This window comes from Tiliqua scincoides, chromosome 3 (assembly GCF_035046505.1).
Source record: "Tiliqua scincoides isolate rTilSci1 chromosome 3, rTilSci1.hap2, whole genome shotgun sequence".
NCBI classification, from domain to species: Eukaryota; Metazoa; Chordata; class Lepidosauria; order Squamata; family Scincidae; genus Tiliqua; species Tiliqua scincoides.
Window position 1 is genome coordinate 140,473,765 of NC_089823.1, and position 22,642 is coordinate 140,496,406.

The 22,642-nt window shown below is 42.8% G+C and overlaps 1 protein-coding gene across 1 annotated transcript in view; it reads left to right on the plus strand.

The window, feature by feature from the left end:
- Positions 1–22,642, plus strand: part of PRXL2A (peroxiredoxin like 2A) — a 37,857-nt gene that overhangs the window by 12,423 nt on the left and 2,792 nt on the right. The window contains exons 2-5 of the mRNA XM_066621618.1: positions 13,563–13,739; positions 15,414–15,508; positions 18,011–18,151; positions 22,083–22,247. Coding sequence (XP_066477715.1) covers positions 13,565–13,739; positions 15,414–15,508; positions 18,011–18,151; positions 22,083–22,247 — 576 coding nt within the window. The 5' untranslated portion in view covers positions 13,563–13,564. The remainder of the gene's footprint in view (positions 1–13,562; positions 13,740–15,413; positions 15,509–18,010; positions 18,152–22,082; positions 22,248–22,642) is intronic.

The window sequence follows — 22,642 nt, forward strand, 5'->3', positions numbered from 1 at the left end:
CACTATTTGCATGACTTAATTTTCTTATCCAAAGTTATTTGCGTAACTTACAAATGTACTTACGCAATTTGCGTAAAATTACAAAAAAAAGTCATTTCCATTTTAGATCTACGTGAATTTTTTTAATCACGGAGGTCTAAGGAATGGAACCATCGCGAATGAGTCTCAACCTGTATACTCTTTCAACAATGATAGTAAATGGGACTTACTCCTGGATAAGTGTGGGTAGGATGGCAGCCTCAGATTGTTAAATATTTTCCTGCTTGATAATGTCACTTCCGGTCATGTCATGACATCATTTCCGGCTGGGCCTGACAGATTCTCATTCTTAAAAGTGGGCCCCGGTGCTAAATGTGTGAGAACCACTGCTCTAGATTCTACAGCAGGGGTATCCAAAGTTTTTGGCAGGAGGGCCACATCATCTCTCTGACACTGTGTCGGGGGCCGGGGGAAAAAAGAATTAATTTACATTTAAAATTTGAATAAATTTACATACGTTTACATAAATGACTATATTAAAGATGAACTTACATGAACGAATGAAGGTCTTGCAATAGCTCAAGGCCTATAAAAGGCCTTGCACAAAGCAAGGCTGGCCTTTCCTTTTCTGCAACTACTGCATCACAGATGTGAAACAGCAAGCAGTGGAGGGAGCCCTCATCCACAGCTCATGTGAGAGGTTAAACAGTCACCCTCACGCTGACAGCAGTTGCATTGGGCCAGTGTGGGCTCCAACAATTCCCCGGAGGGCCAGAGGCTCACTGGAGACTGGGGGCTCCCCGAGGGCCGCATTGAGAGGCCTCGAGGGCCGCAAGTGGCCCCAGGGCCGGGGTTTGGTCACCCCTGTTCTACAGTATAGTACACCACACTAGAACCTTTTGATGACATATATACACAAGTGAACAAAACCACCTAGATCATCTTAACCTGCTTCAGTTGAAACCTTCAAGGTTTCATGAAAACTAATGGGTTGTTTTTCCCCCATTTATATCAGCATTACTGGGTTGTTGTGATATTGTTCATCTAGTCATTTTCTAGGTCTCTTCAGGAGAATATGGTGAATCAATGGGTGTTACATGTATTTATATATAAAAAAGGATTTCTATGACTTGGTTTCAGGGTAATTACAATCATGAAAATGGATATATGTTTACTGTTGAGATTAAAATGGCATTCCTATCAAGAGTGTTGTTGCCAACTGCAAATTGTAAAAGTCATAAAATTAAATGCATTTGTCACTTTCAAGAAGCCATGTCTCCTGCAAGCATATCGAATCAAATTTAACAAATTCTGGATCCCTCAGTCCATTATTGAACCCTCTAGTGTTTTAAAGTAATATCCTTGTAGAAGATAAACCATAACTGCCTGAGGCATATAGAGGTTTTCTTATGGCCCCAGGTTTTCAGTTTCCATGTCTCTATGGAAACACACTGTGCAAACCTATGCATGTCTACTTAGAGGTAAGCCCCACTGAGTTGAATGGGACTTATTTTCAGGTAAGTGTGTATAGGATTGCAACTTTAACAATTTTAAATTTCTGGGGAATTGCCCGACTGATAGGGTTTATTTCTGCTGTAATTACACTCAGTTAAGAGGAGGAGAAATTAACAATGTTAAATTCTTATTTTCTGTAGTGTGGCCCTTAGGAGGTTGTACCATGTAATATTTCTGAACATGTTTAGCTCTTGGGAAAGTAGGGAGTTCATAACTCATGTAAATTCAATTACACAATCTGAACACTCCAAATTTCAAACACTCCAAACACAATCTCATTAGAATATTAACATGCCTGTTATTGAGACTGTGTTTCATCTTAAGCACATTGGGTTATCTTGTCAGTGTGAACAGATTCAAGAGAGCAATACTGGTTTTGTTTGCCATTAATTAAATACCTCAGTACTGGCATTGAGTAATACAGTATTACCAAATAAATATTTCAGTATTGCTATTTGTTCTCTTTTGGCTTGGTGATTCAGTGCTTATGGGCTCACCAGTTGGTCAGTGGGATATGTTGTAATCTTGCTTTACTGGTAGATCATGCATAAAAATTTAACAAAACACAATATTCTGTGTGACACAGAAATTTTAATTGTGTGAATTTCTGTCTTCCCAATATATATTTAAAAAACAAACATTGACCTTCTCTTTCCTGCTTGCAGTGAAGGATGCAGCAGGAAGGAAGATGGCATGGCTCAGCCAATGGCAGATTGTGTAGGATTATCCTGATGTCTTTTGGGAGAATTTATCTACACTAGAGTAACAGCAGGTGCAGCATCATCAGGCCCTGGTTGAAACCTTTCCCATCTGGCACGCATTGTGCCATAAAGCTTGAGTGGAGTCTGTCAGCAGAAATGCATGGGTTACCCCATCCACATTTTATCCATGAGTGTGACACTCTTGTATTCCAACTGTCTGTCTGTACCAGGATCAGTCCTTTATTTCCTAGCACCTGTCCCTGGTAAATAACTGTCCCTAGTTTTGCCTCTAGATTTTAGAGTTGTCTTTTAAAACTTGTCATTAATGTGTGCTACAGTTGCCATTTTTGGTGCTTCAGTCCCTTCCCCTGAGTCCCTAAAAGTTACTGCTAAATCGCAGGGTAAAGTGTGTGCCCCATGATTTTGATGCTCATGTATGCAGTGTCACACCCATGAGCGCTAAGGGCCAAGTGAAACATGATGATGGAAATCCAGGACTGAATCTTCCATTCTTTACATTTTGGCCCTGATTCAGATCAGGATTGAGATGCACTTTTTCCATGCCGTTTCCCCTGAAGCTGCTGTTTGCCTCATTAGGGAAAACATCTGTGTACACTTAAATGGTCCCTATCTGGCAAGTATCAGATCTAGGCGGATGATTTTCATCAGGAAAAATGATGCTGGGGAAAAGGGTTGACCCTCCCCCCTCCTACTCTGTGGTTCCAAACCAGATTACACCCCTGGCTATATATTTGCCAAAACTTAAAGTCTGGCACTCCCATCATAGCTCCTCTGTTGTCTCAAGTTTGGCCCTGAGGCAACACGCTAAGGCGCAGCCTGCTGTTTCACATGTTGCAGCAGGTGAATTTTGGTTTTGAACTGTGTCCTGATGCAGCACCGTCTCCACCAGGCTCGGGTTTGCCACCACCACCTCTGTCATGGCTGCCGAGCCCACTGTGGGGTCGCCTATGCCACCAAGCAGCCGACTCCAACAACTCCGCAGCAGCTGAAGTCGCCTCCCCCCACACACACTGTAGCCATAGAACAAGCTGCAGTCAGATCCTGCCAAGGCCAGAACTGCTGATGCCTCCCCGGAGGATTGTTATACAGGCTCCTTTGTTGTTGCCTTGGCAACCAGAGACCAGAAGCCAAGCTCCAGTTTACCGCGCTTCAGCCAGTGTGGTGAGGAGGCTGAGGGCTCGATCTCTACATTGCTCTGAGTAGCCCAGGGAAGCTGTTCCTGAGGAGGAAGTGGGTGCCTTATAAACCTCTCATACCAGCACAGGGGAAGGCTTCTCAGGTCAGGTAAGTGACACCTTAAGAGAGGGACAATGGCAGCACCCAGCAGGGGCAGTTCTGTGACTACAGCTGGGGCCACCCCCTTTTCAGACACCCTCTTTTTCCAGGACATGTCCTCTTTTTTTTTTTAGCCTTACGTCCTGGAAAAGAACTTAAATGTCCTCCTTTTCCCTGTAAGCAACCCCTGCAGGCAGCGCATAGCCTTCTTGTAATTAATAAATTCTATGTAATGTAGTTTTAAATGTCATAATAAGCAATATAGTGTTTGAGAGCCCGATCCTATGCCTGTCTACTCAGAAGTAAATCCCATTATAGTCAATGGAGCTTCCTCCCAGAAAAGTGTGGATGGGATTGCAGCCTAAATTAACCACATGAAACTCATAGTTTGTCATGTCCTACATTTTTCTCAGCCTACATTTTGGGGTGCCTTTTGTGGTTAAGACATCTGGTCACCCTACCCCTTTCTAGCCTGGGCTAGCAGACATGGACACCCCCACAAACTGTTAATATTACAGATCAACTTTGTTCTTAGTGTCTCAGTTTTCAGTATCTCAGTGACCTCTTTGTTTTTAGATGTGATTGTGAAGGCACAATTGCACTTTAGATGTTGTGTCCAGGGAACAGTTTACACTGCTTTAGATGTGCCCAGGCAAGTTAAACCAATTCTTGGTGGTTCAAGTGCAAGTGCCAACACACTTTCCCCTATTCTGCTCAGCTTGTTACTGTTTATCCGGGCAGCTACAACTGAGATTTACTCTTCTGTTGGTTAGAAAACGGAGAGATTTGGATTTCCCGGTGAATCCCCCTTCTTGGTGTTCTCCATGGCAGGGTCAGTCCTTGACATCTGGGAAGCTTTTCCTTCTCAGGCAGGTGGGTCAGGTTACAAAGTCTTCCTAAGGGGAGGGGCTCCCTTGATTCCCCAGAATACAAAAGCCTCGGTGGCCCCTCCCCAGATCAGTTCCATCTTGGACTTGCTGGGGTAGATGTCCCATCACCTGTCCAAGTATGGAGAGGGTCAGGGACTTTAAAATCAGCTGCTTCTGTCTTCCCAACAGAACTGAGAAGGAGATGTTGCCAGTGGAAGCTCAGAAACAGATAATCTAGAGCAGGGGTGTCAAACGCATTTCATATAGTGGGCCGAACTGCATTCATGATGCTTGCTGAGGGGCGGAAGTGATGCCATTAAGCAGGAAGTGATGTCATTAAGTTGATCATGACCAGAAATAAGCACTTTTTAGAAATTCATTAGCTGCAAACAACAGAAGAGAAAATATGCAAATCTTGAGCATATTTTTAAGATACGGGAAAGCCCAATTATCAACCAGGTTGCCTTTTCAGCAGTGGTACCTCAGCACAGCTCAGGAACTGAGAGCTACTGCTGGTGGTGCTAGGAGAGCACAAGGGCTAGATAAAGAGCTTTTGCAAGCCGCATCTGGCCCCTGGATCTTATGGTCTAGAGGGTATATACAGGGTGTATTTTTCGCTTTCTACTCCCCTAAGAAGAATCCTCTCAGACCCCTGTACTAAATCAGTGTATGGGGGAGAGGGTACAGAAGTACGAAAGGGTTAAGGTGGTTCTTGCCTGAAACAGTTGACATGCAAATTAACACCTGGACCAGCAGACAGTGTGTGTGCCATGATTGGTTAAGCAGCCAGAAGCTTCTGGGCATTTACCAAATTCCGTGGTGCACTTCCTGAGAGCTGTGTATAAAAGGCATTACACAGCTCAGTTAACACAGCTATTATATTTGCATCCATATAATTTTATTATAACACAGCTTGTTATAATATCTGTCCTGCTCATACTGATGGCTGTGTTATTTCCAGAGTCCTCTTTTTGAAGAGTGGGATGACAGTAGCCCCTTTCCAGCCTTGGGGCACCTGTCCTCCAGGATTTCTCAAAGATAATTGACAGAGGTTCTGAAAGTTCTTTTAGTACTCTATGATGCAGCTCATCCACTCCAAATGACTTCAATTCATTTAGCTAGTTTGTTTTTAACCAGCTCTCTGCAAGTTTCCATTTTCACTCTTGTGGTGCCACACACATTTCCTTCCCCTTCCCAACAAAAGAGCCATCATAAACATTTGTATAATTCTCTTTTTGAGAGAAGATGGATGCAAAGTAGGTGTTAAGCAGTTTGGCCATCTCTTTGTCACCAGATAACAATTCACCATCTTTAAGCAGCGATCCTGCCTTTTCATTCCTCTTTCTCTTTGAACATATTTAAAAAAAACCCTTTTTGTTGTTCTTTGTATCCCTAACCAGCCTCCAGTCATATCAGTGGCATCGCTAGAGGGGTGCGGGCCTCACCAGGTGACGCGCAAGGGGTGGTGACGCTCACTGGGGGTTGACATGCTAAAATTGCAGGCTACCAGAATGGTCCTGATCCTATGCACCTGCAGCTAAACAAGTGCTGCAGAAGGCAGCCTTCCCCCCCCCCCCTAAAAAGGATCAAAACAGAGGCTTCAGCTGATAAGGTGAACTTTTTTGTGACTTGCAAAGCCAGGTGGATCCTGACAATGATCTGGTTTAAACAGAAGTTCTTCAATTGAACTGGGCACTGGGTAGGGCTGAAAACCTTACTGGTTTTGGAGGAGGGGGGTGTTATTGCAGGCAGGCTGCAGAGGAAATGCACTTGGTGGAACAGGGCTGGCTTCTGCTTATTTAATTATTTATACTTATTTATTTTAATTTGCCTGATGATGTCACTTCCACCATGACATCACTTCTGGTGGGTCTTGGACAGATTGTCATTCTAAAAAGTGGGTCCCAGTGCAAAAGGTTTGAGGACTGCTTCAATAAGGTGTTAGTAAGTTGACACCCTGGGGGTTTTGACCAAAATCACAAAAATCATAATTTGGAGGAATAATACGATCATGTTATATATCAATCAATGCGTAATTTCATGCAGAATGTGTTCTATCTTTGTTCTATCAAAAGGTACAGCCAAAAAAACCAGTGGGGGTGGAGTGATAGTACATCACCACGCCCACCACCCAGGGTGTTGCCCCGCCCACTGCATGGGGGGTGACGCGCTGGCATCCCGCACCGGGTGACACGAACCCTAGTGTTGCCACTGACTCATATTACTTTGTCTTCATTTAAAACTAGCCAGTGAGAATTAAAAATGTTAGACCATTGCCACTTTGAGAGGAACAAATGGCAAGGTATTAAAAATAGCTGTGTAAAATAATGTCATAAATGTCCAATTATCTGGAAAAAATCTACAGCCATGTCTGCATTTCATTGCTTCACCCAGACTGAAGCAATTGTATCATGCAATACCAGTCTAGTGTGTTCTCTCAAGTGACTAGAGCTGTGCTTGCCCGCATAAACCAAGCCATTGTCAGCAAAAATCCCACTCACAAAGCACCCATACCGCTTAGTATTTGGGTGGAATACAATTCTGGAATTTAGGAATGCAATTCTGGCACCAAGAATCATGGCCTCAGTACCCCCCCTCCCACTATCACCACCACTGAACACTATTGAAGACTCTTCTTCATGCCTGAATGCTGCATTAATAAAAATAGAATAATTCTTCTTAAGAATCTTAAGTGTCTAATCTGTCGGTGGATCTGGTTGGATTTTTTAAAAACATGTTGGAGAAATCTCCTCTGGGACCCTTAGATCATCTGGCTGACTCAAAGCAGTCCTACCAATGAGGACCATTGTCACTTGATCATGATTCGTAATACGCACAGATTCACAAAACAACACAGGGACATCAGGGTGCGCTCGAATAAGAAAACAAGGGTTTTATGAAGGTAAAGCTTAATACGTGTAAAGAAGATATAATACCCCAGAACTTATACCTAGATGGTAAAATGATTCACCTTTACAAAACCTCAGCTAGGGCAGGCTATTGGAAGTCAAGGGTGAGTGAAGATTTCCCCTTCTCTGGGAGCCAGCTGGCTGGAAATGTTGGGATCGCTGGGCACAAAAGTCTCTGGAGCTGGAGCAATAGAGAAGAGAATGAGGATCTCCTCTTGTGTGAGAATTAGCACTGGAACTCAAGCAGATAATCAAGACCTGAGAGGTCTCCCTGTGAGCCCTTCTCCTCTGAAGACTTCCTCCTTGTGAATCCAGGACCAACAAAGAACTGCCAGCTTTGAGCCCAAAGCTTCCAAGAACAACAAAGGGAAATTGTCCTATTGAATGTTTTGGTGGTGACAGCAAAACCTGCCCTCTAATGCTGATTTTCATCAAAACTGGAAGTGGAGTGTGATCACTCTGCTTTCACTTTTAGAATTCTGGGGAGCCCTGCAGACCCTCGCGCAGGGCTCCCTGCACCCCTGACAGGCTGCTTCAGAGACTGGTGAATACATCCCAGTCCCTGCAGACCCCCTTAGCGGCGCAATCCTGGGGATCATGTCGCTGCCTTCCCCCCACCCCTGCTGCCTCCCCTCCTCTCTCCTGTAAGGACTTACTGCGGTCTTCAAGCTCCCTGAGAGTTTGAAAACAGCAGCCTTAGATGAGTACAAGAACCTCTATTCCTGAGATCTGAGGTGTTTAGTCCTTCACGTCAGAACAGAGGTCATACTTGCTTATCATTGGTTCATTAAATAGCCATCTGTGATTCAGCTGCTTCTGCCTCCTGTGTTTGATTCCAAGCCTTGGGAGAAAATTTTAGATGCAAGTTGAACCAATATATCAAACTAACAGTATGTAGCCAGTATGTTCTTGGGGCAGCAGCAACATTTTTGTTGCTAGATTGGCACAACATATTTGGACAATTCTGAAAGAAAGACTTTTAGTCAAGGCTGCATAAGGGTACAGAAGTTAATATTGGGTGCAAAACTGAACATCCAAAAGCTTAGAGCTTTCATTTACAAAACAAAGCAAAGTTTTCTATCCAGTAAGTTTTCAAGAAGAAGCTTTGACGTGTAATGGGTAGCATCTAGTCGAATCTTCAGACCTGGAGATGGTGTATATTGTTCTTAATAAGCAGATCTGTGTGCATAATTAAAGTAGGTGGTGGATATAAAATAGGGGCTACTATCAAAAGAAGGTTCCTAACTGCTGGAATACCTTTTCTAGGGAAATCCAACTTTGTTCATCTTTTTCACGCCATCTTATAAGGCATTTGCAACCCAATCCTATGCATGTCTACTCAGAAGCAAGACCCATTAGAGTCAATGGGGCTTACTCCCAGGAAAGTGTGGATAGGATTGGGCTGCCAGTTGGCATTTCAGCATCTTGTAATTTGATGTCAGGATTTTAATAGCTATTGCAGCCTCTGCTGTGTTGGTTTTATTAATATGACTGAACTTGTGAGGTTTTGTGTTTGCATATTTAAAAGTTGGGATTACCCCAGTTTCCCCAACAAATTCTGCAGTCGTGTTTGTACATGCTTTTCTTGCACTGCTGAACTAAATGGGATGGCTTTCCAGGACTGTGTGTAACTTTGGATACCCAGATGGTGCAACCAAAATAATTTCTAACCATCTCAAAGGAAACAGTGTCTCTTGCACGCTATCTGTGATGATCCACCCCCGATTTCAACATCTGTGTTGTATAATGATGTTTAGAGATAAATGCTGGGATAAATGCCAAAGCTTTCCATGCTGGCGCAGTGCCTGATCCTGCCCCCTTTGCCCTTTTGGAGGACAAGTCAAAAGCTGCCTCCCTTTGAGCTGCTGCACACAGCAGCTGCCAGACTGCCGGTCTAGGTAGCTTTTGTCTTTCTTCAGATCGTGATGGAATTCATGACTTAAAACAGCTTGTATCTATGAGCTTATTGACTGCCTGGGTGTCAGTAAGTATATTCTCCTAACTATCCTATCTTGAAGTCACAACTGTTCCAATGGAATATGAAGATACAAATTGTAGCAAAAACTTTACCCTCTAATCTGTACCACTTCATACTCTTAAATCTTCTGTAGGAAAGGAATAGAGTGTTCTGTGGTGTATTATCCTCTACGTTGCAAAAGCTGCTTTGGTTTGATGTAGCCATTTGAATAAGGAGGTCTTAAACTTTTAGTATATGTTTTATTCCTACCTCTGCGATGCTTTCAGTAGAAGGGACTATTGTATGAGTAAAGTATTATGGGTTGGAAGACCCTCATGCGCAATGGTGATTGTTACAGATCCCAGATGCCACTCTTGTATAATTGTTTCCCCTGTACTATAAACTATAACCCTTAGTAAATTTTATATTTTACATGAAATTAGAACCATTGTCTAGTATATTCTATTTTAATTAGATCAGTTTAATTATTGTTAATTAGAACGCATAGGAGCATTAACCTGCCCAAAGCTCTTGTGGAATGAGCATTCTCAAACTGAAGATGACTGGTGATTTTTTTTTTTGTTCCACACAGCTTTGCTTTTTCTTTCTTTTTCCCATTACTTAATGGGGAGGCATTATGTACAAATGTCTACAAAATTTAGGTGAAGGGTTATTTATATTTAACTGGTGGTTGGAGCAGATGTTATAGGGCTAGGTCTGCCACACCTCTTGTTCCACGTAATTTTGTAAAAGAAGGATCTTGCTATAGTAAAACAGCATGATATGTAGTGGATAGTGTGTTCTGTTTGGATTGGGAAGACCCAGGTTCAAATCTCAACTCTGCCCTGGTTAATTCAGTGCGCATGCTCAGTCACACCAATCTTGCAGGATAAAAGGGGAACACCTATGTATTCTGCCCTGAGCTCTTTGGAAGGACAGGATAGAAAAATGAAAATTAAATGGAAAGCTCATTTTCTTAGTGGCCTTTGAAAGACAGAAGTTTTTTTTTCAATTGCATGATTTCTAATCACCCACAGAAAATAAAGATAATACTTCTTCTGAATTGTTAATATATTAGTTGTCCTCACAATAAGCCTGAAAAAGAGGCAAGAATTACCTTGGTTTACCAGATGCACAGTAAGACTAAGGCTGCAGTCTTGTATATACTTACCTGGGAGTAAGTTCCATTGAACTCAATGAGGCTAACTTCTGAGTAGACATGTATAGGATTAGGCTGTAGGAGAAATAGTGGCTTGTCAAAGGCCACCAGTTAATGTATGAGCTGAGATTTGAATCAGGGATTTCCTGATTTGCAGTGCATTTTCATAACCACTGTGCCATGTATAATTCTTCTATAAACTCCCAGATAGGAGGGAACCTGAAGGTACCCCAGCTATACATCAGGGTAGGAGTCTCTTGACTGATTACTCCTGATGATTTGGCCAGGGTCATCCAGATTTTTGTGTCCCCCAAGAAGGGAACAGAAAATTCATTAGGGAAAGGTTTAGCGATAATGATTTAATGAGTTTTGGATTTGAAGATTAGTCATAAGAGAGGCTGTAGGAGATATAGCTTTTGTAGGGATGGAAATTTAGATCGTTAATTTAGAAGAATTAGAATTGGAATTAAAGTGTTTGAGATTGCTTTGGATGTTGCTTTTATATGTTGCTTTCAGATCACTTGCCCAGCCTTAGAATAGTGTAGAGAGCCAAGTTACTCAAGTTCTTTCAAAGGAAGATATCGGGAACTGATCCTGGGACCAACTGCATGCAAGGCATAGCTGTGCTTTCTGAATCCCTCACTGCAAAATATTACAAAAATCACAAGAAACCAAGCTACAGATTTTTCAGTGAATTTCTATACAAAATGAAATAATCCATTGCATTCTCAAATTTGGGAAATTCAGGCCATTTTAAATATGCATCATTTGTTAGTTTAACAACAGTACTGCTAAAACTGGAATTGTGACCCAAATAATCCCGTTTAAGATATGCCGCCATCTCTGCCCCCCTCCCTGGCCTACTCTTCCCCTTCTCCTGCCAAGTTCTGCCCCCTTCCCACCCTCCCCTAGCCCCGAAAAGCCCTGCTGCCGGCCAGCGGCCATCCTTACCACCAGGAGCTCTCGGCCCCCATCTTCGGGTACTGAGGCCCAGTGCCAGCTAATGGTGGGCTCAGCACCAGTGGTGCATCAGTACCGCTGGCGCAAAAGTGCCATATGGCATCATGGAGCACTGGCATCACGGAACATAGGATTGGGCCCTCAGTCCCATCTCTTTGAGAGTGTGTTATATATATATAGGTTAAACAGAGTTCAATTCTGCAGAGTCCCTGTTCTGTGCAAGAAATGCTCATTCTATTAATCACTACATGCATCTTCCCACAAAATGCTGCTACTGATATCTCTGCCACTGAAGCCCTGACTTGAAGGAAGACATCTAGACATTTTGAGACATGCATGCGCATCTCTCAGTTTCTACTACATTGGATGACTGGAGCTGAAAAGTGTAATATTTTGGGTGATATGAGAAAATTCCTATGCAAGTATTCTCATATGCATTGTACGATATTATGGTTATTGCTTGACGAAGATATGTATGTGAACTCGTTTGCGGATCCTGTAGAATAACAAGTAAAAACCGGTGCACTGATTGTGCTGTTGGATGAGAGTCCTCAGCAAGTTTTGTGGTGCTGCAGGAGTGCCAGGAACCTTTTGTTTCCCTCTGCTATTCTGTACCTCTCTGTTCCCCTTGAGGATCACCCACCAGTGGGAATCCCTACATTCACTTCAGGTGCAAAGCATGCTTTACATGAAAGATTAGAAAAATAAAACATGTTGATTTTTTTTATTGAGACTGCCTGAAATATTCAAATTCTGTTTCAAGAGTTGCAAGATAGGTTGCAGAATTCAGTTTCTTGGACAGGAGGAGATACATGGTAATGGGACTCTGCTCCCCCCCCCCCCCGCCATCAAACTATTGAATATTTTACGCACTTTTACATAAACATGCATGTCTAGGGGTTATGTAGTCTTTGGTCATGCTGTCAAATCCCACATATGGTCACTTTAAGAACAGAAGGGGAATAGGATGCAATGGAGAGTTCTCTCAGTTACAAACAATGAATGTTGAGAGTAACTTATATAATGACTAAAAGCAGTGATATCAAAGACACAGCATACAAAAGATGAATGTTAGATATACTGATGAAAGTTCTACCAAGAAAAGCAAGAGGCTCCTGGCACAGGCAGCACTTACCAGGAAGGAGATGTTACCTGTTCTTGGAAGTTAAAGAGTAATTTTGTTCCAAAGGAAAGAGAAGTTAATTGAAGTGATTCTCCCCTCTCTCTTCCAGGCATGCATACACACACAACCACACCCACCAACCCCCTTTAAATTCTGGCTTACATTCTTCACTCACATTCTCTTCCCCCTTGGAAGAGAAAGGGTATCTTGGGAAAGGGTATTCCTTATGAGGGTGGGGGGGGGGGTCAAACCCCATAATAGGCTTAAATGAGGGCCTGCAATTACAACTTCACTAACTGAAAAGAAAGTAATTCTTGTTTAACCTCTAATGGGTGGATGAGTGGGGGGGGCAATCAAAAGTATATTTTTGATTGCCCCCTCCCCCACCCATAGATGTCTTGTCTCCTTCCTCAAGGATGGTGCTGCAGTTATTTCTACTATTTATCAAATACCAGATAATGAACTAACTCTTGCTTGGAACATCTATCAGACAAGTGCCACTTGCCCAATTTTGAGGTCATGCAAATCTCATTATAGTTGGCACCTGGCTGTTTTTAGCAGAAAAAAGCCTTTGAAAGGGCCATAAGAGTGCCGGTTCTCAGAGAACAGAGGACCTGCTTTCACAAGAACGTCCAAATCTCTGGAGTTTTGAAGTATAAAGAGAGCTAGGTTTTCCTACTAACAAAAGGTATGCTTTGCATGTGACACTGCCAAAGGAAAAAGAGAGAGAACCCAATCCTATTCAGCTTTACAGCACTGATGCAGTTGTGCCAACAGGGCATGCACTGCATCCCGTTGTGGTGGTGGTGGTGCAGTCACAGAGGCTTCTTCAAGGTAAGGGAATAAATGTGTTATTATCTGTGACTGCACCACCATGGGCTGCATTGCAACTGCTTCAGCACTGGAAAGAAGGACAAGAGTGGGCCTGAAGTTTGGTTCAAGGGTTCCAGCAAGCTTCCTTTGGTTTAGTCTCTTTATAACAAGATCATAACCACTGATTAGCACATTAGTACTTGGGGGGGGGGGTAGATTCTCATTTTTTTTTAAACCTGGTTAGTTGTTGGAGTAATGGTTCTTCTTTCCTTTATTTGTAGATATGTTTTTACAGTTGGACCCAGAGTATACCATGGCAATGTGGACCCTTAGCTTAGGAGCCATTGGTGCCGCTGTGACAGGGTTAATCCTTGCCAATACGAATTTATTTCTATCAAAATGTGAAAAGGCATCATTGGAATTTCTAGAGAATATAGATCTGAAGACTGCGGGAGAAGGTAAAACCCAAAGTTCTGGCACTTATTGAGAGTGATGAGCCGTATGTCATGCATGAATTTGTCTTAATTTTTGCAACTTAGTTGACAGCTAAATGGTCTAATAAAAAATACAGTATATTTTGGAAATTGTATTGGGCTACACAATTTTTTTTTTCCCCCAAGCATGGAAAGAGGACAAATGCAAAAAGTTCAGACCACCTTCCTGAGGGAGATTTCTGGTCCAGTGCTTATGGAAGCTACTTGTGGAACAAAGATGACAATTCCCCTTGTGTTTAACAGAAATCATTGTCCTCTTTCCAGTAAAAAGCTGACCAACAGGCTTCTCTTAATTTGAAATTTGGTTATGTGTTTAATGGATTTGTTCTGTGTTTTTTAATTTTATTGTGAGCTGCTTTGAGGTCCCAGAAGTAAAAAGTGGCTTATAAATTTGAAACATCAAAGAAATGCATAACAGCAACAGTTCAACTATCCTGTGCTAACAGGATTTGTGAACCTGTGATATATCAACTTATATCATGCAGTTCAGAGAGGTTGCTCATGGCCCTTGTAATGAAGATTGTCTCCATAGCGTACTTAAGCCCTCAGTAAATTGAATTAACACAACCTACAGTGCAATCCAACCCCTCCCCCCCAAGGCCAGGACAATTCCCTTTGCCAGCTCCCGCGTGTTCACGGCTCATGTTCACGGCTGCTCAGAAGGAAGCTGAGCCATGCACTGGCTCAGCAGCATTAGAGCCGCACCAGTGGATGGTTGGTCTGCGCAGGCTGGCACAAGGAGAGGGTGATGAGAGGGCAGAATGGAGGCTTTCTGGGGAGTGGGGAGGGTGGTCTGGGAGGCAGAGGGGAGTGGAACCAACCTGGACAATATAGGCTGGATCCTAATGCCAGTGCCCAGCCTGATCAATGATACACAGGCCGCCCAGATTTGTGTTCCAGGGTAGGGTGAGGGTAGTACGTGAGGGGGAGAGACCAGCCTGGGCAACCTCGGCTGGATTCTAACTCCAGTCCCCGGCCCAATCAGCATTACATGGGCTGCTCAGATTTGCACCTGCAAAATCGCATGAATAATAATAATAATAATAATAATAATAATAATAATAGGTATTTATATACCGCCTTTCTTGATCTTTATTCAAGACTTTATTCAAGGCGGTTTACATAGGCAGGCTTATTTAAATCCCTTACTAAATAGGGATTTTTACAATTGAAAGAAGGTTCTTTCTTTCAAGAACCACTACATTCAGGTGTTTCATTCCGATCTGGCTTCACATTCTGGCCTCCATCCTCTCACACTCAGAGCAGATGGAATAGCTCGGCTTCAGCTTGTCAGCTGCTTCAAGGTCGCAGGGTGCCGGTGGCCTTGAACTGGCAACCTTGTGGATGTTATCTTCAGGCAGACGGAGGCTCTACCCTCTAGACCAGACCTCCTGCCCTCAAATGAACAGATTTGAGGAAGTGCCATAGGGCTGGCTGGTGCATGACTCAGGATAAGGGGACATAAATTCCCTTACTTTGAGTTGTGCGCAAGCCTGCTCCTATCCTGCGTTGGAAACAGTGCAGGCAGGGGGCCCTGCCTGTTCCAGTGGCATGTGAAATTGTTCATCTCAATTCCTGTTTAAGTGAGCAAGAGTCAAAGAGTATCATAACCAATACTATGTATTTCTTTTCCATTAGCTGTGCAAAGAACATTCAAAGCAGAAGAGCTATGGAAGAAGAATGGTGCTGTAATCATGGCTGTGCGGCGACCTGGATGATTTTTGTGCAGAGAGGTACTATGGGTGGCGTTTTCATAGGGGTTTCTGAAGAATAGGTGATGGGTCATAACCATCTATCACTTCAGGAAGCTTGTGGATGAGCTATAGAGATGAGAGCCTAGTCCTTATGGAAATGGTTAACCCATATCGGGGGCCATACCTCTGGGAGCTGCAGGTGGGCACTGTCATGATGGAAAGCATCTCCATGCAGAAAAATTATTCCCTACACTTAGAAAACTAGCATGAAGAGGAAGGCTAGGCGAGAACCCTGGACAAATAAGCTAACAGTGCTTGAAGAGCAAAGAGCACTTTATCCAGGACTAAAAAAATCCTCATCTACAGGAAACTTAAATGAGACACCAGACAGGCAAATATTGCTTGCCCATGCAGCATTCCACATGACTGCCTGAATGTTTCCATTGATCTTTCTGTGTGTATAGCACTAGCATGCCAGGGCTCTGTGGCCTCAGCAGGTGTTACACCAGTGTGATTAACATACATGTGTAGCAGCTGAAATCTCAGGTTAATCATTGCTGAGTGAAGTGCTATATGGGTGAGTGCCTCTTCAGTCTGAATGGTATTGCCTTTAAAACATCCCACCGTTATTGAAGGCTGACTGGAGAGAAGCCATTTGAAAGGGCTTTATCCAATGCAAAATCAACTTGGGAAGCATTTAAATCTGTATGTTGGCTGTGGTTACAAATATCCGCTGCAGGCAGTTTTGCTGATAGTTATTACTCAATTTTTGTTTTAATTTTAAAAAGCAATATGGCAACTGGTTGATTTCCAGGAGCTGCTCCTTAATGGATCTGCAGAACAGTTGAGGCAGTGTTATTCAAACTGTGAGGCACGGCTCCCTGGGGAGGCACCACAAACACACAGGGGAGGCGCGGGATGTCCTCTCACAGAGATACAGTCATACCACCTTTCCTGGGCAGAATGCGAGCCCCTCCGTCCCCAAATAAAACGCTTCCTATTTTACCAGTCACCAGGGCTCTTAAAGTTGTTTCCATGCAGTTGGCAAAGTGGGAGGGGAGGAGGGGGGAGAGGCAAGCACACACTTTACTTGGCCAAGAGCAAAAAAAGGGAACAGTTTTTAAAGTGATTTATAAATCTTGTTGTTTGACTGAAGAGGAGAGGCTGTATTTTTAAAGTGATGAATCTTGCTATTTGAAGGGAATACTTATCAGCCATTGATGAAGTGATTGCCAGCCCAATCCTATTCCTGGGAGTAAGCCTCATTGACTGTAATGGGACTTCTGAGTAGACATTCATAGGATTGAGCTGTGCATCTCCTAGTATAGGAGACAAATCAGCCTCCTAACCAAACCCTTATCAGCTCTGATATATTTTCATGGTCTATTTTTATTTTCCCCACCAGCTGCTGGAAAAATTTAATGTAATTTAATTAATAAAGGGTTCAATCCTATCCAAGGAGAATGGGAGAAATTACTAGTTGGATTGGGGTCCACAGGGGTGTGTGTGTGTAATGTTGGTCAGACTGGGTGTTCACAAAGTTCATTTGATAAAACAGTTCAATTGGTATGCTTACAAAGTTAAAAAAAAAAAAAAAAAGAGTCCTCCTGGACCAGACAAAATCTACCTACTCCAGCATCCTGTCTCCAACAGTGATCAGCAGCTGATCATTTATAAAGCATGTATATTGCTGTGTATTAATAATATATTTTTATGTGCTGTCCTTGGATTTATGGTGTTGCTGTTTGTGTTGTTGCTCACCATTGAACTACTTTGAGCTGCTTTGATAATTCTTTAAGGGGAAGTGGAATATAACTATTTTTAATAAATAAGCAGTCTGGGAGATGGCTGGGACCTTCATGTAGGATTAAAGCATATGTATAATAAGCATTTCCAAAAATCTGGTATTCTAGTCTAAAAATATCATGCTGACCTCATTCTTCTAGAGCAGGGGTGTCCAAAGTTATTGACTGGAGGGCCACATCATCTCTCTGACACTGTGTCGGGGGCCAGGGAAAAAAATAATTAATTTACATTTAAAATTTGAAAAAATTTACATAAGTTTACATAAATGACTATATTAAAGATGAACTTATATGAATGATTGAAGTTCTTGAAATAGCTCAAGGCCTGTAAAAGGCCTTGCACAAAGCAAGGCTGGCCTTTCCTTTGCTGCCGCTACTGCATCACAGAGTGAAACAGCAAGCAGTGGAGGAAGCCCACACCTCATGCGAGAGGTCAAACAGCCGCCCTCACGCTGAGAGCAGATGCATCGGGCCAGTGCGGGCTCCAACAAATCTCCAGAGGGCCAGAGGCTCATTGGAGACTGGGGGCTCCCTGAGGGCTGCATTGAGAGGCCTCGAGGGCTGCAAGTGGCCCCAGGGCTGGGGTTTGGGCACCCCTGTTCTAGAGTGTCAACTTAATGTGAATTCATCTTTTAAATTCTGCATCAGATCTTGCTGGAGTGGTGGGTTTGCATGAACTAAACAGGACTGAAAACCCTCCCGGGCCATAACCATTTAACTCAGCTCTCATTTTTAGGAGGCTGCTGAGCTGTCCTCTCTGAAGCCTGAGCTTGACAAGCTGGGCATCCCGCTGTATGCTGTCGTGAAAGAGAACATCAAGACCGAGGTGCAGAATTTTCAGCCATATTTCAAAGGGGAAATATTTCTGGATGAAAAGGTAAACATGATCTGCATTTGAAGCTTTTAGCCACCCTGTCTAAATGCATTTTTTGTATGTAGAGCTTAAACAACTATTCTTGCTTGAAAACTTCATGAGGGGTAGGTGTGTTAGTCTGTTGCCGCAAAAAGTGGACTGTCACCCCTGGAGGCTTATGCTTAAATGAGCTCATCCTTAAAATTTGACCTTTAAGCACAAGACTTCTGTGTTTGTTTGTTTGAAGACTTTTGTGTTTGTTTGTGTGAAATTCAGACATAAAAACCTGCTCTAACTAGAATGCTAATTCGTTCACAAGATAAATGTGTTTCTTGTAGAACAAGGATCACCTGATAGAGGCTAAAAGAGGATTTAAAGTTTCTTTTTTTAAATTCAGTGTAACAAAAAAAAAACAAAACATAGCTCTTCTTAGAACCTCTCCTGTGCTGGATGTCTGAGTGACTGGAATGGTTCCTGGAATACATTTGTGTTGCAAATTAACCTTCTGGCCAACATTTGCGTTAGAAAGTGATTTTAGGTGTTTAAATGTGCATTGAGCATCATCTGTGAAAATGCCAAGGGTATGGACCTCAGATCTTTTACTGGTTTCCTCTTGGAGGCTTTCACTGGGATTGCCTTCCAATATGACTGTGACAAGCTTCAGAAATTGGTTTCTGATCCCAGTACTTGTTGAGCCCATATCTACATGGAGTCCCAGCAGAGTTCTATGTTCTGTAAGAGACCCAAAAGTCACAGTAAAGGCAATAACTTTTATTGAGATCAGCGAAAATGTTGCAAAGTAGGAAGCCAGCTTTCAAGTTCTTTTACTCTCTGCTTCTGAACATAGGAAGCCACCTTATCCCGAATTAGACTACTGGTCCATCTCAGTCAGTACTGTCTGCAGTGACTGGTGGCAACTCTCTGGGGTTTCAGTCAAGGGCCTTCTCTTACCCCTGCTTGGAGTTGTCTGGGATTTGACCTGCATATAAAGCAGATGTGCTCCTCCCCCTGAGCTGTGACCCATCCCCAGACATTCTGGCTGGATGCTAAATAAATTGGGGGGTGGGTGAGGAGAGAAAAATGGGTATGATACAGAGGCTCCAGAATCTGCACTTTAGAACAGCCTTAAAAGTGCAGGAGGAAGCATTATGCAGACTCTGTTAGATGCAAAACAGATTTTGGGTTGAACCAAACAACAAGCAACAATGTTTGTTTGTTTGTTGAGACAAACAACAGTCTTTATGTCTGTGTCTCCCCCCATCATTGTATTAAATAAAGTCTAGCTGTTACTGCAGCATGAAGTGTCACTTTCTAACAAAGGTTAGGGCCCTTCTGTTGCTTCTAGATCTTTTTCTAATGGACTAACACAGCTACTTACAATGAATTTTGTGGCATGAGATGTATGGTTAAGTTGAATTTTCACCCTTTCACAAGTCTTTTCAAGCCGCTCATGGTGTATTAGAAAGATCCGAAGGGAAATTAGTGGTACAAAGATTAGCTTAGCAGTGCTGCTACTTAAGAGGTTAATGAGCTTTTGCTTTTCTATTTATATATTGGTAATTAATGTATGCAGCAAATGGATTCACTTTGAAGTATTGCCATGTTCTTTCACGATTTCCCTATAAGCATGCACAGATAGCAGGAATGATTGGGGTAGCTATTTCTTCCCCTCATAATTTATAGAAATTGGGTTATGCGCCTCTATTAGGCTCCCTAGAAGCAGGAGCTAAAAATATTTTTAAAAGACTTATAGCAAGCAAATAACTGAGATGCCCACAGGGATTATGAAGAAATCACAAATGGGAGGTTGCTTTGTGATGCTAGATGGCACTATTGAGCACAGTATGTGCTTCTTTCCCCTTGGGGGATACTCTTTTACCAGAAACATAAAGGACTCCAAATTCTAAAGTGCCGTCTTTGGATCCCCTTTGACATGCTCAGCACTCTCCCCCAGTGTTTTTGCTTTGCTTAACATACAGCCTAAGGAGACGTTCTGGAAAACTTTTCTTAAGACCTTGTGTTATGGTGGTTGGTTGTGATAAAGGTATAGCTAGATGTGACGTTTGGGTTTTTCTGATGGGGCAATGTAGCTATGTATGTTTTTTTAGGTTTCTGAGTTGGAAATGGATCACATTTTTGGTGGCAATTCCTATCTTCCTCCTTGCCCTAACCCTGTATTCCATAACTTATGAGATTGCCTTGTCTTCCCATTCAGTCACATTCCCTACATATGATGACATTTCTTTTGCCCATCCCCAACTTCCTCTCCTACACAGTTATATTCCATCCCTCATTACTGAAAGAAACTCTGTGATAAGAATCAATATTATTATTCTTATATACTGTTTTTCAACAAAAGTTCACAAAGCAATTTACAGAGAAAATCAAACAACTAAATGGCTCCCTATCCCGAAAGGGCTCACAATCTAAAATGAGGTGCAGAAGAGATACCAGCAACAGCCACTAGAAAATACCCTGTGTTGGGGTGAAGAAGGACAGTTATTTTCTTCCTGCTTAATATAAGAGGAGCACCAATTGAAAAAGTGCCTCTTTGCCCAGTTAACAATATTGCATATGTACGTAGATTGAGGTAGGCTTAATTATATTGGATTGTGGCCTTGTAGCTATAAAAAATTCGCCAACAGTCATTACGACAAGCCCCTCCATGCAAACCCTGTCTATAACAACCCTTGAACAAAGTCAGGCCATTGCTCTGTCTCTGGAAAACATCCTCCTCCGGTGTCCTTGCAGTTTCAGTTCTGGGTCTGCCTCAGGACTGACTGAGCAATACAGGTGATAGGTTTTTGTTCCATTCAAAATTCTGATGTACTTGCTGAACATTGAATCGGAACTGTAAACATTACTGCTTGTATTGTGCTTGTGGCTCACACATGCATCGTTGTGTGGATGGGGAATGACGGAGAGATCCACTTTGAGTATATTTGTTATGGAAAAGTGGCTTATAAAAATACAAAATAAAAATAAGAAACAGATGAGTGAGCTGATGATGATGAGACAGAGAGAGAGGGATGGGTAAGAAGGCATGGTTCATATCAATTTCTCCAGAAGATCTAGGGCACAATCCTAACTTGTGCTGGGACAGGCAGGCCGACTGGCTTACTCTGAAGCTAGGGCAAGGTAGGTGAGGGCTGGAGCACAACTCAGAGTAAGGGGATTTTATTCCCCTTGCCCTGTGTCATGCACTAGCCAGTCCTATGGGGCTACTCTGCGCCTGCGATTTTGTGGGCACAAATCCGAGCAGCCCATGTAAAGCTGCTTGGACTGGGACCAGTGGTTAGAATCCGGTCTGTGCTGCTGCAGTCAGTACCATCCTAGTCCCGGGCCCACTCCATCTCCTGGGCCACCCCCCCCCCCCGTGCTGGCCTGCCCAGTCTATTATAAACTTACCCTGTCTGAACTCAGTTCCAGCTCTACTAAGCCAGCTCACATCTGTAGATTGGCCTAGCCTGCTCCTGAGCAGCCGTGGACATTTATGTTTGCAGTAGGAGGGGGTGATACTTTGTGCTAGAAATAAATTAAAATTCTGCAATTAGAGAATCCAGATTCTGGGCTAAAAAAAGTTGGATTCAATGATCTGTATAAATTATGCAAATTAAGGCCATACCTCCACCCCACTGACTGTCTTATTCAGCTGCCCCTCTGTCTTCTGAGATGTCAGCAGTTATTGCCTGCCTTGCTTCGCAATCACAACAGTTGAAAAATTTTTTCTTCCTTTTTTGAGTGAAGCCAACATTCTCAAAGCACTGAATGCTGTGCTCAGTACCATGTGCTTTTTTGGCATTCCTCCAGAGCTGTAGCTTCCCCTGCCTATAATGAGCTGAATCTTTTTTTACAGAGTACAGTTGCCTTCATCATAGCTCTTGGTAGATAGCACTATAGTTCTTTGGGGAAGACCTCTCTCTATTGGTTGACCATTTTTAATCTCTGTCTGCAGAAACGATTCTATGGACCTCACAAAAGAACCATGCTGTTCTTGGGCCTTTTTCGCTGGAGTGTATGGAGGAATTTCTTCCGTGCATGGAGTAGTGGCTACACTGGTAACCTGGATGGAGAAGGCTTGATCTTGGGAGGAGTTTTTGTAGTTGGTCCAGGGAAACAGGTATTTGTGTGTGTGTGTGTGTGTGTGCATATTCGCGCATCTGCATATACATGTGCAAACAGAAAATAAAATAGTTTGTTGTTTCCAAAAGACTGTTTGCTGCTTTCAACCCATAGAAAGGTCTTGGAGCTTCATCATCTAGTTGAGCCTTCTGTAACAGGGCTGGTTTAGTACTTGTTAAATACATTTTAGAGTAGGGTCATTCATATAATGTTCTGGATACAATGCAAAATAATGTTATTCTTGCTCTATATGATCACCCCTCCCACCACAGTTAGTTCTAACCTCCTAAGCCCAGAAGATCCAAATGAGTTAGCTGCCTGTTCACACACTTCTGGGTCATATAAATTACACATGTGATGGGGGTATGGGAGTGAGCCTCTAGCTCTCACAAC